General features: G+C 42.2%; 1 protein-coding gene across 2 annotated transcripts in view; it reads left to right on the forward strand.

Annotated features, from left to right (window-relative positions):
- ANTXR2 (ANTXR cell adhesion molecule 2) overlaps window positions 1–19347 on the forward strand; it is a 109213-nt gene that overhangs the window by 56342 nt on the left and 33524 nt on the right. For both annotated transcript variants that reach the window (XM_057429883.1, XM_057429884.1), the window contains exons 11-16: window positions 1557–1635; window positions 5474–5569; window positions 11707–11748; window positions 12784–12879; window positions 17080–17247; window positions 18301–18381. In XM_057429883.1, the coding sequence (XP_057285866.1) occupies window positions 1557–1635; window positions 5474–5569; window positions 11707–11748; window positions 12784–12879; window positions 17080–17247; window positions 18301–18381 (562 nt within the window). The remainder of the gene's footprint in view (window positions 1–1556; window positions 1636–5473; window positions 5570–11706; window positions 11749–12783; window positions 12880–17079; window positions 17248–18300; window positions 18382–19347) is intronic.

The following is a 19347-nucleotide window of genomic DNA, read 5'->3' on the forward strand; positions in this document are numbered from 1 at the left end:
CCAAGTGTAAAAAAAAATTCATCACCAACAAAAGTTTGGGTATAGTTTGCTTTATTTAGTGTGCTGGAAGGGAACTGAATTAATTTTTTATTTTTATCTGTTCTGATTCACTTATTCCAACAATAGTTAGAAATAAATGAGAGTTATTCTTTCTGTTAGATCAATTATTCATAACACAGATCATTTAAAAATTAGTTTAGCAGACACAGCTTGCTTCATTTTTACTAAAACTGAAAAAAGAAATTAGCCAAATTAGTTAAAATAGCTTTGAACTCCATATTGACAAAAGCATTTGTGCCAGAATAAAAATTCATGACATATAAGAATGGTATAAATGATTAATCATGTTATTAGTTCATGGATATCTATATTTTTATTTAATTACATCTATGCATAATATAAACTGTCTGAATCTTGGGAATCCAAGCCAGAGAAGCTGAAGAGTCATCTTATATTTAACATGCACCATGTGTTGTTTTCTTCTAAGGTTAATTTGTAAAATGTAAATCACATACTATTTGTAAGCAGTGTTGGAGTACTATTTATAGAAAGTCTTGACCATTTATAATTATCTGACATTTTTATCCATAATGTCTGCTATGACTAAAGAGTTGCTTATGGAACAGACAAAACAGTGTTATTTTTACAGCTGAACTTCATTTGATTTGATGTAAAACTTTTCAGAGTAATTTATGCCCCATAAAGTAGTGAAGGGTTTTTCTGTACTCTGATAGTTATCTATCAAGCAGACTATTTCCCAGTAGGATTCAACACAGTACCCTGTTGTGGTTTAAAACCAGTCAGGCAGCTCGTTCACTCACTCCCCCCCTTCTTTCCCTCCCCCTACTCCCAGAGGGACGGAGAGGAGAATCGAAAAGAATGCAGCTCCCAAGGGCTGAGATAAGAACAGTTTAGTAACTGAGGTATAACACAAATCACTGCTGCCACCACCAATAATAACAATGATAAAGGAAATAACAAGGGAAGAGAATACATCACCTCATCACCAGCCAACCGATAACTCTGCCCCCCCGCCCCACCAAGCACTGACCCATACCTCCTCCAACCCTGCAGACTCCCAGCCCTTCCGGCTAACTCCCAGTTACATCCTGGGCATGACGTGCTGTGGTATGGAACACCTCTTTGGCTAGCTTGGGTCAGGTGTCCTGTCTCTGCTTCCTCCCGGCTTCCCCTCCTCCCTGGCAGAGCATGAGGCTCACAAAGTCCTTGACCAAACCAAAACATCCTTGTTATCAGCTCTGTTCCCGAGCTGAAAGTCAAAACACTGCACTGCACCAGCTACCAAGAAGGAGAAAAATGACTGCTACTGCTGAACCCAGGACAACCCAAAACTATTTTCTGAATGCCCCAAGGTCCAACCCTGTAGCAGCCAAGTCACTCCTGATATCTAGAGCAGCTCAATTCCCATTTCCTCTCTTGGAAAATGTTCTTTGTTGAACACAGTCTGTATGGACAAGTGCCTCTGTAGCATGTATGTGTTGTTACTGACTGCTTTATGGCTACTGATTCTTGGTTTTCTCTTTCTTTCTTTACAGAACTCTGGAAGTGTTGGTGAGTTTGAGTGAAGGGCAATCTTTCATGTCCAGCTCATTAACAATCACAGCTTCAGAGTGTGTAAGTAAGCGGATAACATCAGTCAGTCTAAAATCCTGAAATCCAGTTTCTCTTTTGGCTTTACCATTGCACAACTTCTCAGTGCAGAGAACCTCAGCGCATGGCAAGTCCTGGTGGACATCTGGAGCACCCAACTACAAATACACCTGTGCAGACACATATAGAATAGACAGAATTCTATTGATACCTGAGTTCTTAATGTGTAGTGCTCACATATATGTATGTCCTAAGATGCTTTCTCTGTATTTTGACACACGCTTAGAATCTGTTTTATAACACACAACAAAGGGTTTTCAGCTAGTTCTCTGATGAAGCATGTGTGTATGTGGGGGTTACAGACAAGATTTTTTCCTGTAGTTATAGAAAACAATTCCCTTAACTCTTCCCATTAAGCTGGAAAACGGATTTATTTTAGGAAGATCTTTTTTTTGCAGGACCCTATGTAAGTGAAGCATTGCTATACGTATCATATGAGACTTCCTAATAACACACAAAAGCCATGTCTCATGGGGCAGGCTTGGAGTTTTACCTTTGCCTTCTGATGTAGGCTCTAAGGGTTTCTCCTCTCACTGATGTTGCATGTGTTCTGCTAGCTGCTTCAGGGGTTGCTGATTTAGACCATCTGCAGAACAGTTTAAATAGAGGAAAAGCCCTGGAAATCTCCTCTCCCAGGGTACTTCAGCTGGCTCTGGCTGTGAGATCCAAGTAGTGTCTGTGTGTTTGTGGTCTGGGCAGGGCTTGTATTTTTCTGGAGCTTGGGAATTGTATTTTGCTAAATATATTACAACAAATGACTTTAGCACAATGTGCAGCTGAGGCTTTCAAAATATTGGGAAGCTTCCATGCCATCAGAGATTTGCTCACTTTAACAGTAATCATTTGGTAAGAGCCAGGTGTGAGACAGTCACCTCGGGTCCTGTTCCAGCACAGTCCACTTCCGACATGCTGTGGGATCAGTGGGAGCAGGCTGAAGCTGAGTAGACAGGACCTTCAGACTTCAGCCTGGTATTGAAGGTGGTTATAATCCTATGGGAGGATACTAATGCCACGTAACTTTACATACCTGACTTTGATGCCCAGATATGGAGTGCAGGCTCTCAACTCTGTTAATTAGAGGAGATAGTCTTTGTCAAAGCACAGGCTGGAGCACTTAAATTTAGCCTAGGCTTAAGGTAGTGTGAACATCTGGCTATGTTTTCTCATAGGCTTAGAGAGAAGTTAACAACAGCTTCTAGGATAAACCACATACTTAGCAGTCAGTGACTTTCCTAATGTAATATATCCAATTTCTTACCTCACATTCCCGCTGTCTGTTAATTTCCTGTCTCTTCTGTATTATGTAGGCAAGAGAGGTGAAATGTTTGCAGTTTGACACCAGACCACTACGTAGGGCTGGAGGTTTGGAAAGCGTGCTGTGCATGGATACCCTGTTTCTTGAAATCTCTCTCATTTAATAATTGACTTGACTGCAGTTTTTCTGTCAGGCACAGAACATACAGAACAGTACCTGCTGCTCATTAGCATATATTCTTCCAACAGTATTTGGTCACAGAATCATAAAATCAAAGATTGGTTTGGGTTGTAAAGCACCTTAAAAATATCCAGTTCCAAACCCCTGCTATGGGCAGAGACACCTCACACTAGACCATTTTGCTCAAGGCTCTGTCCAGCCTGGCCTTGAACACTGCCAGGTGTGGAGCTTCACCACCCTCACAGTAAGGAACCTCTTCCTTATATCTATCCTGAAGTTTCCCTGTTTCAGTTTAAACCCATCATCCCTTGTCCTGTCACGACAGTCCCAGATAATGAGTTCCTCTCCAGCATCCTTGTAGACCCCCTGCAGATACTGGAAGGCTGCTCTGAGATCTCCACCTTATTGCTCGTAGGTAATTAACCTAAGAGAAAAAATGAGATTTTTCTTCTGTTCATTTAAAACCTAAATACTTTTGTAACTGTAGAGATCCGAGTCATGTCAGTTCAGCCCTTCAGTTACAGGAAGAAAGCCTGAATGAATTGAGAGCTGAAGAAACACATACTACCCGAATCACATTTCTCTGTTTAAAGGCTCTATCATTCAAAAGCATTTCAATCTTACCCCAAAACATGCTGAAGCAGCCTCTCGACATGGTAATGTAAGGCCAGTACAGTCACAGGAGGATGCTGGAAACTAGCAGAGGGCTGTTTTTATCTAAGTCCATTTCCAGTCTGTCCCTGTGCCCCCTTAAAAATGGCTAGGATTGCAGAGATAGGTAAAAACAAAGCATCGATGCAAAAGCACCCTACCACACTGCTGGGTCTTCCCTTTGCTGTGCTGTCTCAGTCAGAAGTTTTCACTAACAGGAAACACAAAGAGTGCAGATGTGCATTGACAAAAAAAAATTGTTGTACTTCTGTTCACCCTCTTTTTATTTTTTTCTTTGCCTTTCATACACGTTGCAGCAAAGACAGCTCCACACAAGAGAGCTGCTGTTTCCATAGTAGCAGATGGGCAACTGCAAAAAATGGGTCATTGCTGGAATTGTTCCACTGATTCTGATAGCTGAGCAGCTGATGGCTGGTTGGTGTAGATGAGTTATAAGTTATAGCCTCCCCTAGCAAACACACGGTGCTGCAGTGAAAACAAACAAAAGATATGTGGCATCTAGGCACTGTGGCACACATCCCACCTGCTTCTCGTAAACATGTATGAGTCACTGCATCTACGTGTACTTACTGTAGAATCACAGAATCCCATACTCGTTTGGGTTGCATAGGAACTTAAAATAATCCAGTTCCAACTCCCTGCCACAGGCAAGGACACCTTCCACTAGCAACTTCCAGGTTGTTCCAGGCGCTGTTGAAGCTGACTCTGAACACTACCAGGGATAGAACATTGATCACTTCCTTGGGCAACCTGTTCTAAACTTGGAACAAAGCTCAGTTTCACCTTCCAGTTGTAATGGTGTATCTCCAGTACAACCTCTTTCACTTTGACAGGACTACTCACACTGTATACCAGCCTTAGTGACTTCAACTTTGTTTTCTATCACAAGTCTTCGTGGAAAAGGAAAATTCAAAAATTACTAAGAAGAAAGCTTCAAATTCTCTTAGTTTAAAAAAATTAGCTTCCTTTCCTTTTTCCTCACCTGAAGTCTAAACAACTTCTCTTTTCCCAAGGCCACTGTTGCACTGTTTTCTGCACGTTGTACTAAACCAGCACAGCAGCACGAAACACCCAAGTGTAAGAATAAAAGCACCTACAGGATGTGGTTTTGAGGTGGTGGGAGATGGGCTGCTCATGTCTTTACTAAAAGCACTATTGCTGGAAACAGTAACACTTGGTCAGAAAATCTCAGGATGGTGGGTTCAGGTTCAAACAGCACTACTACAGATATTCAGTGTGCTGTATATAGAATCATAGAATGGTTTGGGTTGGACAGGACCTTAAGATAATATAGTTCCAACCCCCCAGCCATGGGCAGGGAAGCCTCACACTAGACCGTGTTGGCCCTATGCAGTGTGAATGCCCCAGGTGTGTGGGCAATAAGCATAATAGCCTTATATGTGTATTGTTAGGAGAGATTCCTTAAAATTCCACCCACCAATCCATACAGACCTGTGTTGTCACAGAAAGAAGAGGAAGGTACCTCTCATCACAGACTCAGGAGGAGTCTTACTTTGTTTGTGTCCAGCAACAGCTCATTTCTTAGCAGTTAGTGTACACTTTGTTTTCTTCAAGTTGGGCCTTACTCATTTGGGATTTTTATCATTCAGTACGAAGCTGTTTTGGAGTGAATGGGAATACTGGCAGCAGTTGTTTGCAACATCCACTGACACTGTCTTTCTGCTTTCTTCTCAGTCTAGTGGAGTAGCAGCTCTTGTTGCTGTTCTTGTGTTGTTACTGTTAGTGGCACTCGCTCTGCTCTGGTGGTTCTGGCCCCTCTGCTGCAAAGTGGTGAGTAAAGACTGTTGGAAACTGTCAATGCATGTCTGACTCATGATGATAACTCATAGGGAAACTCAGGCTGGGAAACACAGATACCATGGGAAACAGGTTTATTAACAGGAGAGCTACATGTGACATATGCTGTCTATTGAGGGAGTTTTCTGTCATTAGCAATACACACTAAATGGAAGAACAGATCAACTTCAACGCTGAGGGCTGCACTCTTAGCAGTGCTTCTGGCTTTCTGAGACTTGCACGCAGGGAAACCAGCACCAGCATGCTGCTGTGATGCTCATTGGCTTTCTACTGAGTAAGCACATGTTCTATTTCTGTAAAAGTCTTTCATAAAAGCCTTTTATTATTTGGAAGTTGTTTGCCATAGTGGTATGAAGATGTTACCCTGAAATCGATATTTTAGAAGTACTAGCACTTAAAATTGATATTTGTAATCCATTAAGGGCTCTCAAGGTAGAAATCCCTTATTGTCTTAATAATCCTTTGCATACATTGAATCTCTCTTCATCAGAGTGCATGTTTATTATTCATCCAGTTCAATGACAGTGCTGAGGACTTGGGGAATGGAGATTGCTTCCAGGATGTTAACTGCACTCCTTGTCTTGTCTTGGGCTTGTCTTGGGGACAGCAGAAGAACCCGTTTCTGATTCTCACCTGACCATGCTGAAACGCTTGGGTGCGGTCTGTCAGACCTCAGGCTATCCTAGGGCAAGAAATCCTCAGCTCCCATCTGCATCCTCATGGTCTGGGGTTTCTGTGTCCTCTATGAACTCATCTCTAATAAGAAGACTCTCTTCTGTCTCATTCTTCAAAGTACAGCCCCATCACAAATCTCAGGAGTTTGCCTGTTAGCTATTTTACTTCAACTTTGTTTTCTATCATGAGTCTTCTGTAGAAAAGGGAAATTCAAAATCACTAAGAAGAAAGCTTCCAATTTTCTTTATTTAAAGTAATTAGGTAACCTTAACTCATAGGACCATCTTCACACTTCTTAGTTTCTATACTTTCCAAATGTAGAAAGCAGCTACAAATAGGCTAGTTTGTCAGAGCTCTCAGTACAACTTACCTCGCCTTAGTAGGGGTTGTCACTAGCTGAATATGACTGTCAGAACATAATCCGTGTGTCTACAATTTATGTTAGCCCAGAATAAGTCTTTTGCATCTGGAAGTGCAGTTGATCACACCATACTCAGTTGTGCATTCAGTTTTCCTCATCTGCCAAGTGGATGTTTGAGGGTTTTTTTCAGCATCAAGTTTACACATGCAGTGAAAAAAATCCAAATACTCTTCATATTGGTCAGTGTTCAGAAGTGTCCTGGGTTCAGCAGTAGCAGTCATGTTTTTCCTTTGTGTTAACTGGTGCAGTGCTGTGTTTTGACTTCTAGCTCGAGAACAGTGTTGGTGAAGCCGATGTTTTCGGTTGTTGCTGAGTGATGTTTACCCTGACCAAGGACTCTGTGAGGCTCATGCTCTGCTAGGGAGGAGGGGAAGCCGTGAGGAAGCAGAGACGGGGCGCCTGACCCGGGCTAGCTGGGGAGGTATTCCATACCACAGCACGTCATGCCCGGGGTAGGGGGGTAACTGGGAGTTACCCGGAAGGACAGGGGCTTCTGGGTGGAACTCGCTTTCTTGGCCGGTGGTATCGTATTCTCTTCCCTTGTTATTTTCCCTTATCATTGTTTTAGCTGATAGTAGCGGTGGTGATTTGTTGCTGGACTGTTCTTGTCTCAACCCATAGGAGTTGCACTCTCTCGATCCTCCTCCCCGTTCCTCCGGGAGCGGGGAAGAGGAGAGCCCCGGTGCGGGGGGGGGGGGGAGGGAGACGGACACGGACCTCGATTGTTGTCAGCTCGGCACCACTCACTGGGAGTGAGTGAACAACTTACCTGACTGGGTTTAAACCACAACAAGAAGTCAATGCTTGTCAGTGGTCAGTTCTCATGCTGTAGTACAACCTCATATACTGTGCATTTTCCTTTCATTACGGTAAGAAGTGACTGCAGTATCTCATCCTCTTGAGAGGAGGAATTCTCTTCCCAGTGGTGACTCTGTAATGACATCAGTAAGGTGCTTTCTGGATTTTTTGATGTTCAAGCCCTACATTAAAAAAAAAGGTCAGATCTATAGTTCTGCAGGTTAATTTCCAGTCCTTTTGGTAGTTATGCTAGTGTAATACATTAAAATGTTAGCTGCACCAGCCTATGCCTGTTACAAGTGAAAAGAGTTCAGTTTATATTACAGGTATACATCAACACATGTGCAGAGCTCTGGAGGGGTATCTCAGATAGGACCCAATTCATGGGAAGAGATGCCCTTTATAACCAATTACAGAGTGAAGATCCTACATTGGGTGCCGAGGATGCACTGTGGCATTAAGGCAGGGTTCTTTCTGGACTGGTCTCTTGTGTGGAGATACATCTCCACAAAGCAGCACTGAGCTGTGAGAAAACATCCCTTGGTTCTCACTCACCTTGGGTTTAAGTCTGTTCCTTTCTGATGCATACTTTAAGGGATGGTAACTTACCTGAGTATCTTTCCTGGATATAGTGTTTGATACAGGAGTAATTGGCTATTTCTGGGGACGTCTTGATCTATGGATGATTGGTAAATTATTACTAAGAAGCAGCCTGACTTCTGTGGGCCCAATAAAGCCACAGCACTTTAAATGTTAGTGCCCTCTGGTGTCTTCGCCCCACCTCTTATGGATATTATTTGTTTCTTTGAAAAGGAAAGGTAATTTTAGACTCACTGCTACAACAGTACTGAGTTCCAAACCCATATATTCTTGCACTGAACTCTTTTCCTTTCCTTGTGTTTTGATGTCTGTTTCCTCCATCCATTATACCATTCCTCCATTCTTCTCCCTCTCTTCTGCACCTGAGGTTCTCACAGTACATGTTACTGCCAATTCTGGCTATGCAGCTTTGGGTTTTGGTGATGGTGTCCTTGATGAGAGGCAGCAAATCAGGCACAGGCAGGACCTTCTCTGACTCTGCTTCCCTGGCAGAGTGCAGCGTCTAGTTTTGTGGGACAAAGAATAGGAGCAAAGGAGAAAGCAGCAGCCCTCAAGCCTTGTAAACTTCCCATGCTTCAGAATCAAATGGGAGAGAGGGAGGCAAAAGGTGTCCTGGACAGAACACAGTGAGTGTCTGGAGCCACATGAGCAAGTAATCCCTTCCACAGTAAGCCTCAGCTGATTTAGGCACTCCATTCTTGCTGGGCCTCAGTCCTGACTGTGTTCCTCGCTGTAAGGTCAATGTTGGGGTAGGTGGACTCCTTTTCCTTGTTCTTCCTCCCTCCCACCCTTTTTTTTTTTTTTTTAAAGCAGTTTACTGTTGACAGTTCTTTCACTCTTCTTCCCTCAATATCAGAGCATATGATCGCATCAAGCTGGCTTCAGGCTCTGGTGCTGACATTTCCTAATGCCCACATCACGCGAACATTTGAAAAGTGTTAATGAGCAGATCAAAGGGACTGTTGCCTGAAGCAACTAACTTTTTTTTCTTTCTTTAAGAAATCAGCTCTCCTCCAAACTCAGTTCTTCATTCTTTGCAACTAAATAAATGAGATGCAGCCTTTCATGGTGATGATGATGCTGATAAGCCAAAACAAAATTAGGAAGTGAACCCTCGCTACCTGGGGTTAATAAGACAGCAGCATTATTCAGTCTTCCCTATTTAAACCATCTGAATCAAGTTCAGGGAAAGGTAATTTGCAGTATTAAGATCTCCAGTATGTGCAGTTTCATGCTACATTTGCATTCTTTTCTGCCAAAGCTGCATCAGTTCCTTGGATTTCTGTTTCTTAAAAATGGCTTTCTACTAAAAAATGGCTTAAAAGTGGCTTTCTACTGATTTCACTTGAAATATCACTCAAGACTGAAAATAATCTTTGTGTGTGTGCGTGTGAGAGAGAGGGAATGTGTGAGGAGCCTGTAGAAACATAAGGATGCAGGCATTTGCATTCCACTTCTGTCAGCAGGGGTGAGTATCTGCTACTCAAAGCAGACTATTTTCTCACACCACTGTCACATTTAAAACAAGTTTCATTTTCTGAAGCTATTAGAAATAGCAGCTAATTAATGTATTGGTTAGCTTCAAGCCAAGTGTACCCTGTAACTTCAGGGAGCTTAGCAGCTGGCACAGGATTAGATCCTTCATTTACAGAATCAAACTGCCACTGACTTGGCTCTTTTGAAGCCCAGCGAGGTATACCTGTAGTTCTTCTTGGTTCACTGGGGTAGAAATGTTGATTCCGTAAATATCAGTATGCACAGGGCCCAAGAAAACTTTAGTATGTGCCACAAAGAAGTTTGTCTTTGCTTGGGGGAGATGGCAAAACTTCAGAATTGTTGAACTGTAGAAAGTGGAGTGATAATACCATTTAATGCATATTTATATATGCATATAATACCATTTAATGCATATTTCTATAAAGCCACAAGCTAGCTAGGCCTTCCCCCTGTACAAGCTTGCAGTCTTGGCAGCAAAATCCATTTTTTGAGCTAATCATTAGAGATGGGCAAAAGGGAAATAGGAATGTGAATTAAAGAAGATAAGGTGACCCTTAATACACTGAAATACTGCTTTACCATTTCCAGTCTTTTAATTGCTTTCAGTGAGAATTAAATATCTTCATGCCCTGGAAAACCTTGCTCAGCATCCAAGTATCTCACAGAATCTGTCCTGTGATCCCTCTGTGTTGTTTGCTCTTGTAAAATGAGGGCAGTAATTCCAAGCTAGTTCTCAGGAATGTTTCGCTGATTAAATAATCCATTTCTGTTAAGTAACATGAAAATTCCTGATGGGTGGAAAGAAAAAGTTTTCAGCACTAATTCATGAAAAGTAATGTCTGACATCATAGCAGCAAAGGATGCCTGGTTAAAATCCATAGTTGGCTTTTCAGTCCACTCCAAGTGCTCTGAGCTTGCTTGACAAACAGTTAAGTATCTCAAACCTGAAGTGCTATGGAAAAATATTTCTAGGGGTGCTGTAACTTCCCTTATTTGACATAATTCCTGTATCCAGCGCTAAAAGTCCACAGGCAGTAACTAGTGACTATCTTGGTAGCACTGTGTCTTGAAATGGAAATCAAGAAGGAAAACTCTTGATTATTGGTCAAGAAAAGTACATTTCTTTTATGTATGAGGCTATGCATCTCTGCAGTGACATTATTTATCATGGACATTGGTGGTCATGTTTATGTAATACTAAGGCATAGCTGAAACAGACTCCTTGATACTCATGGGGCATTTTTTAGTCATTACTATACAAAAGCCGAGTGCAAAAGATGACTTGACATCACTAGAATACTTTTTAGCTCACAAATCTGCTTTTTCTGTTGAAGAATGGCTGGCATTCACTTTTCATCTGAATTCATCCTCTTCCCCTCTCTATTCTGCTTGGTGGATTCCTATCAGTAGCAAGGAACTCCCTGAGATGTACAGTATGTATGTGAGAAAGAGAACAGGAAGAAACTATAGGTAGAGGTTTAAATATAGCTGTAAGTAAATTATCCTAAGAGCAGGTCTTATCCAGAAGCCATTTGAGAAGCCTCATGACTCTCCCTGCTGCTGGCAGGAGTGCCACACTGAACAGTCAAGGAGCTACACACTTGAAATGATTAGATCTCAAATGTGAGATCTGTGGAAACACTCTAAACGTCTAGAAGTGAAGCCTGACCTACTAGCAGGCATTTCACACTTATCATTCCGCCAGAAATTATTCAGTAGCATGGCACAAGGAAGCCGGCATCTTGGCCCCAGATTAATCAAGACCTCACATAGACCTTATAATGCTTTTCTTTCCAGGCTTGCTAATGAACTCCATAGAGTTTAATCACTGGCTATTACTTTGAATGACTGAATCCTGTCCGATCAGGAAGCAAAGTGGCAGACACGTATGCCCAAAGAGTGTCTGCCAGTCAATGGATGTTATTTTCTATTAGATGGATGGTGTTAATTTCCAGAAGGCCTTGGTAATCGATACCCAAGGGACTTGGCAGCAGCAGTTGCCAGTTTGCAAACAGATATAGGGGACTCAGATGGAAACAGTTCACTCTTAAAATTTTCTGTTGGGTTTTGGATGCTGTCAATGCAGTTTCTTATGCTTTTGTATGTTTGGCTCTTTCAGGTCATCAAAGATCCCCCTCCGTCTCCACCAGCTCCCAAAGAGGTATGGTATGATGGTGCTTCGCTCATCACACTGCTTAACACCACACCACTCTGTGCTTTCCTGTGTTCTGTGACTTCAGCTCTTTGTCCTAGCTGCTTCGGAAGAAAGAACTACCCTGTGGGAAGCCTTAAGATGAGAACAGGATGGCTAAAGTCCAAATCTCTGTTCTGCCTCACTCATCTCAGTGTGGCATGAATTAAGGCCAAATTCACAGAAATATCTAGAGGCTTTATCCCAGTATAGCTGAACGTTATTTTTCCCATTCTGGAGCGAAAACAGAAAGACTGACAAGCTCTTGTTATAACAATCAAAAGACTCCTGTATGACTTAAAGAGCATTTTCCCACAGCTTTGCCATTCTAGACACTGAACAAGCCTTACAAGGGAATTTCTCTCCCTCTTACGGGCAATAATGTGCTAGAGGATGTTCTGGTGTCTTCAGTATTTTTCCCCCTTGGTCTTGATTTAGATGATTGCTTGAGCATAATCAAGCATACTCTGACAGTTAGGTCCATGATGAGGCACACTTGACTGAGCTGAGGCAGCCAAGAGCAAGTTTGACAAAGGCTGGCTTAGGAAACTGTGTAACCTTTATCTGCAGATCTGCTGAACACCGTCTGTTGAATCCAAACGTGTAGGCCTGATGATCTGTCTCGCGGAAGACATTATATTTTCTGTAGAAGAAGCCACTCCAAATTCTTCTCTTTGTGTATGTTTTGCTTATTTTTATTTGTGGAAAGGAAAAGGATGAAGCAAATAAATGACTGCCAGTAGAACGCACAGATTCTTCATTTGGACTTCACTGATGGTCACCACCAATGCTTTTGTCATGCGAAATACTAGAAGTACTTCCAAACATGACCAGATTTTGTTTGGAAGTTGCTGAACCCTTGGGAAAGTTAAATATCTGAACTTTCACACCTGACACGAGAAAACTTACTCTCTGTGGACTTTAGTGAAATATAGTTAAAAAGACAGTTAGTGGGGAAAGAAAAAATTATCTTTTGAAGTAAATGTTGTTTGAATTTATTGACAGGAAGAAGAACAAGAGCCCTTGCCTACCAAGAAATGGCCCACAGTAGATGCTTCTTACTATGGTGGACGAGGAGTTGGAGGAATTAAAAGGATGGAGGTTTGTGCAATGGGGAGATGCCAATTCACTGACACACAAGCTCTCTGAGGCTACAAGTGGTGGACACACAGACTTTCAAAGTGTACTGGAAATACAAGGGCATAATATGTACTTCCTTCCAGTGACGTAAGCCTTGAAAACTCTTTTACTGTATCAAACAATTTTGACCTTGCCTATGAAAGAACAGCTTTCAGTAATTCCATTTGACTGGAACTTTAAATAGCTGCCTGAAGACATGCTCTTTCCATCGAGCTAATGAGAAAGAGAGAGTGAGAGCCTTTTCTCAATGTTTTGGAAGAAATTACAGTGAAACATAAGTCCTCCAACTGCAGGCCAGCCAAATGAGCTGACAATGGTGATGCGAAGGAGAGGCTTGATCCCAAAGGAGCTCAGAGCGACAACAGTGCCTGTCTTTGAAGAGACACGATAGCATCATGTTAATTAAAACAGAATGAAAAATGTGCATCCTTATGGGCACGTCCTTATGTCAGATTTTATAGTCAAGTCAGCCTTTATGGCATTTGCAAAGCAGTTTTCTGCAGCTTTTAACTTCATTCTCCATCTGAAATACCCACCTAGGTCATATTGATGTATCTTGATGAAACTTTAAAGGTATCGGCCTAAGAGTCAGCCTTGCTTGAGTTCTTTTTAAATGCAGCAGAAGAACGTGCAAGTTTAAGGTTGTGCTGCTTAGATGTGTTTCCTTCAGCAGTTCATCATTGCTAATTTAGAAGTGATACAGATTCTAGAAAAAGAAAACATTCTGTGCAGTTCTTTTCAGAGACAAACTAGATCATACTTTCCAAATTAAAGAATGCAAGTCTGGATTTTCAATGGGAGCTGTGATGAAGCTCTGGGAGGGGTTCCAGGGTTTAAATCATTACAGTTTGTAAATGGGATCTTGCACAATGAAACAAAAACCTGTTAGATAGCTGGTGAGCACAAGTAACATCGGTACTATCAAGAAATCCTTGTTCATCATGTGGGAAAAATACAGTATTTCCTCTTCAGAGTGGAGATCAAAAAGTAATGATGAGGTTAGAAAACTTGATCTGTGTGAGGAATTGTGTGCAGGACTAAGGGCTAAAGATGTAAACCAACTGAAACTGCTGATAAGGCAATAATGGGCTCTTGAAGGGAACTGCATTCTTGGGAGCTGTGTCTGTGTCCTTCTATGGGACCCAAGAATAGTAACCCAAGAGATTCAGAGCAGCCCTGCAGAGAAGGACTTGGGGGTGTTGGTCGATGAGAAAATGAAGATGAGACAGCAGTGTGCACTCGCAGCCCAGAAAGCCAACTGTATCCTGGGCTGCATCAAAAGGAGTGCGACCAGCAGCTTGAAGGAGGTGATCTTGCCCCTCTACTCTGCTCTTCTGAGACCTCACCTGGAGCACTGTGTACAGTTCTGGTGTCCTCAGCATAAAAAGGACATGGAACTGTTGGAACAAGTCCAGAGAAGGGCCACGAGGATGATCAGGGGACTGGAGCACCTCCTGTCTGAGAATAGGCTGAGATAGGCTGAGAATGTTGGGGCTGTTCAGCCTGGAGGAGAGAAGGCTGCATGGAGACCTCATAGCAGCCTTCCAGTATCTGAAGGGGGCCTATAGGGATGCTGGGGAGGGACTCTTCATTAGGGACTGTAGTGATAGGACAAGGGGTAATGAGTTAAAACTTAAACAGGGGAAGTTTAGATTGGATATAAGGAGGAAATTTTTTCCTGTTAGGGTGGTGAGGCACTGGAATAGGTTGCCCAGGGAAGTTGTGGATGCTCCGTCCCTGGCAGTGTTCAAGACCAGGTTGGACAGAGCCTTGGTTTAGTGTGAGGTGTCCCTGCCTGTGGCAGGGGGGTTGGAACTAGATGATCTTAAGGTCCTTTCCAACCCTAACCATTCTATGATTCTATGATTCTAACAAATTGTGGGGTTGGGTGTCACATCGTGAACACCTGAGCATTTGAGTATGGAGCTTTACTTCTGTCCTGTTTCACTCCTGCCTTCCCCAGTAGCTTCACCCATTTGCGACAGTCCAGCATGTAGCCAGCATTGTTCACTCTTCGTAGATCTGCCTTTTGGCGTTACTTTAAAAGTTTATGATGACATTTCTAGCCCCACCTATTACAGGCAGTCAGTTTTTATGTGAAAGTTGTGTCGTCATACTCCACAAATCCTGGGTTCTTTTGGGTGAAGTCACTTTATTCCAAAGGATAAGGTCATCTTAGCAGCAAGGAATCCACCATCTTTCTCTAAATGATTTTAACAGTGTTTAAAATAGTTTTTTTAACAGCCTCGTAAAAAACACCATAAAAGTACCATTGATCACTGTGCAAGACACAGATGCATTTTAATGAGGCAGCAGGGCCTACTTGGACATGAAAGCCCATTCTAATATTGCAGAGAGTGGATTCCCCAATGAGGAGAAGAAATTAAATAGCAAGCCAAACAGTAAGGTCCAAAATAACAGAAAGGTCCAAAAGAATCCCCCTCCTGAGAAACAATGGTGTGTTTTACCAAGGTGAGTTACAATATTACAGACCAAATTAAGCTCTGTTGTAGTTTGCTACTCTCACTCTTTATACTGAGATTACATGGGAAAAACACACTTCCTGGTGGTGATAAAATGACAAAATTTTCCTCCAGAGTATTTCATTTTTCTGAAAGGGCCTAGACTCTGGCATGCCTACATATTTTCTGCACTTTCTCTGTCAGCACGTTGTGCGTATGGTGCTGATGAGGATGAAGTCAGGCTGCTTCCTTCTCCCATTCTATGCCATACTTATCCCAGCACATTACAGAGTGTCCCTAGGAGGACCTGGAGAAGTCTTCCCACTCCCTCTGGGCAGCAGAAGGAGGACCAGGGGCATGTCTTCTTCCTGGTGAGCAAAACTGTTTTGCATCCCTTGGCAGTGGGACAGTTGTTGCACCCCAGTTCTTCTGCCTACTTTTCAAGTGCTTGAACTGGCAGGTAGCAAGAAAGAACTGATACGCACCTACTAAGCAGCGTGCAGTGATGCTCCTAATGCTTTCCTTCAGGGTGGAAGGTCAGTCTTGTCTGACTTTTCTTACTTAGGTTCTTCTCTCTTCATGCCAGGAGATCCCTGAGAAAAAGGAGTATGCTGGTGAGGTCCTGCAGGAACCTGTTTTCCACTAAGTTTCTTGACTCATCAGCGTGTCACATTTACCCAGGATGTAATGTCAGAATTTGATTTCCTGAGTTTAGGTCTGTCAGGTCCTCCTTACAGGCTACATTGTAGCAGATGGCATGATTTAGGAAGTCTTGCACTGAAAATTAATCCAGGCCATTTTTACCAAGAACTTCCAAACACCAGGCATAGCTTTTAGATGCTCTTTTTGGGTCACAAAGTAACAGTCTTATCTAGGTTTGCTGCTTTGTACAGTACAGCAGACATCCTTGCTCAAATTGCTTCACAGTGTTTCCAATGAGAAGATGAAATAATATTACTGTAGTAAGACAAATCATCTCTCTTAGAGGGAAGTTTGGTTTGTTGGTTTGGTTTTTTTTTTCCTGTATTTCCTCTTTACAGCATAATAAGTACAACCTTTTATGGAAATGGAAATAAATGCTTGTCTTACCAAGGGCAATAACCCGGGTGTCCTTTCTCTTTGAACTCTTTGTATATATTCTGTATACTTAGGGCAGTGATAAAATATACATTGCTACATGTTTTACATTAACTTACCATGCATGTTAGACTACTTTATCTGCATTTGCTCCAGTATGTATCTTCATGCAGGACTACTTGAAACCTGAGTAGTTTCAAGGAGCTTCTGCTAAAACCTGCTCAAGTATTGCCTTCTATTTAATTGGGGTTCTCAACAAACATGCTGTGTTAGGAAATCTGGGGTGACAAAGATCTAGGCTGTCATCAGTGCCAGGTTAAGGTCTGGTATTGTAAGATAAATCTGAACTAGAAATAATACCTTTACATCATTAATTAGATGATTTCCTGTCTCCTATACAGCCTGTCTGCATGGTACAGTTGAATTCTCTTTCAGTATTTCTCTTGCCTTTTCACTACTGAGAGTGCCTGAATGAAGAGGGAACATTTTCCTCAGTACCTCCCCTCTTATTTATTCAGAACTTCTTCCAAATTTAAATGTTTTCAATTACTTCTGTTATTTGCAACAGTTCCCTTGTCCACTGCATACAGCACCTTCACATCTGAACTCTGGCTTTCCTTAGGTTCGCTGGGGTGATAAAGGATCCACTGAAGAAGGGGCTAGATTAGAAAAAGCAAAAAATGCTGTGGTGAAACTCCCAGAAGAACCAGAAGAACCTTTTTATCCAAAGCCACCTAGACCAAAGCCTACCTCACCAGCCATTCAGGAGAAGTGGTATACGCCAATTAAGGTAATCTTTGCAGTCTTCAATATAAGAGAATTCTGTGCTAAAGGCTGGATTCTGCCTTACCAGTCTTTTGCATGCTGAAGCGTAGATTATTTTTCAAGTATTCACATCCAAGTGAAATGTACTATTCTCAAAGCAAACACCTACTCAGGATGAATAGCAAGAACAGTTTTTAGCCCTAAATACACTGCGTCATTAATGCCACATTCTGTTTTCCTTTTCCTGGTAAGAGTACTAAAATCTGTGAGGCCTTTGTTGGCATTTGGTCTATCTCAGTGTTCAAGGCTGGGTTAGACAGAGCCTTGGGTGACATGGTCTAGTGTGAGGCGTCCCTGCCAATGGCAGAGGGGTTGGAACTAGATGATCCTAAGGTCCTTTCCAGCCCAAACCATTTTATGATTCTGTGATTCTGTAACTAAGCCTAACACGCCACCTTTTGTAGCTGTTTTAAACACACTTACCAAGAAAACCATGCAACCAAGAAAAGCAAAAGATTATATAAAACAATATAATGCAAAAAGTCTGATAAACAAGTGAAACATAATAAATGGCATAAAATAAAGATACTGATTTCCGTAGGTGCTGTGAGTTGTGTAAGAGCAGACAATACATGGGTTTACCTGGGAGTATGGATGTTCTGCCTTCACAGCTGTATACCACATCCCTGGCAGTTCGAAAGCTGCTTGAGAACAACCAACCTGCTGTATACATGCTGTAAGAACAAATACATTGATGTGAGAGAAACCTCAGATGGACACATGGCAATTCAGCCCAAAATATTGGTAAATAAACATATTACTTCTAGATGGCTCAGAAGTAAATGTGGGTTAGGTCACAGCCACTGCAGGACAGATAAGAGCACAGTACCTGCCATTCATTCACTGATGCAGCCACATGGTGTAGGTGACATAGCTGAAATCTGTCTGGCCCTAGGGAACTGGTGCTCAGTGCTGCCAGTACATTTCTCCATGGAGCAACGTGGATGGTAACTTAGCAGGTGTGCTCTCCATTGACTGATTTTGTTGTACTGAAAGTCGTGTTGCTCTGTTGCCACAGGGTCGACTCGATGCACTGTGGGCACTGTTACGAAGACAGTATGACAGAGTCTCTTTGATGCGACCACAGCAAGGAGATGAGGTTTGTGTGTGGTGTGTGTATCTGCTATGGTTAGCATGTCGCAGCCAGGCTTTAGCACCTGCTGAACGCTGGCAATCTTGTGACATTAAATAAGGAAAGCACTGCAGCCGAAAGAATGGCACAACAGGAAATATAAAGCATGGGGGAAACAAAGGGCATTGAGAAATGCATCACCCCAGCCCCAAGATATTGCAGAAACATAGATCTCCTGAAAGCAGAGTGAAGGACTCTTTACTTTGTGTGTGTTCAGCTAGAAAACAAAAACATGGCACACACTTCATTCAGTGTAAACTTTCTGTAACAAATACCAAGTCTTTCTTAGAACCAGCTATTTAGAGTAGAGGCTGGCAATCAGAACACTAAAACCACATCAAATTGAAGTGACCATCTGACTTCCATGTAGTCTGCTTCTCATAGCCTTGCACTTCCGTACCAGAGGCAACTTTCACGGAAAGGAAGAGGTAAGGAAACCTTTTCCTCAGACAATCCTTTCTTCTTCACCTGTGACCCATGAAAAAGTGGCCTCCACTACAAAGGCTGCTATGACTGGGAAGCAGAGTTGTTACTTGAACCTTTTATAGTGAAACTACATTGTGTATTTCTGGTTGTTATTCCTCACAAGAGTATTATTTTAAATCTTAGCATTCATCTGAGGAACTGATTTATCTTCAAAATATTTCTGTCCTCCTAGGACCATTTAGCTTCCTGTTGCACATCTGAAGAGACACAAGAGCAAATGATTTCCTGTAAATGAGATGGCCCTGGATGGGTGTTGACAGGTCAGGTTCTTTCATAGAGCAGTAGCGTGCAAGAACACTATTTCTGCAACATACACCATAAGGGTGACATGAAACTAATTAGAGGGGTTAAAAGGAGTGTGTTACCTTTGGGAGAATGAGAGGTAAATCGGTGCTTGCATTTTTTAATTTGGATGTAGTTTGGTACTGTTCTAAAGAAGGAAAAGGG

Source organism: Pezoporus wallicus, unplaced genomic scaffold (genome assembly GCF_028554395.1).
Source record: "Pezoporus wallicus isolate ANWC-B61680 ecotype Strahan unplaced genomic scaffold, APGP_CSIRO_Pwel_v1 contig_5696, whole genome shotgun sequence".
In the NCBI taxonomy this organism is placed as follows: Eukaryota; Metazoa; Chordata; class Aves; order Psittaciformes; family Psittacidae; genus Pezoporus; species Pezoporus wallicus.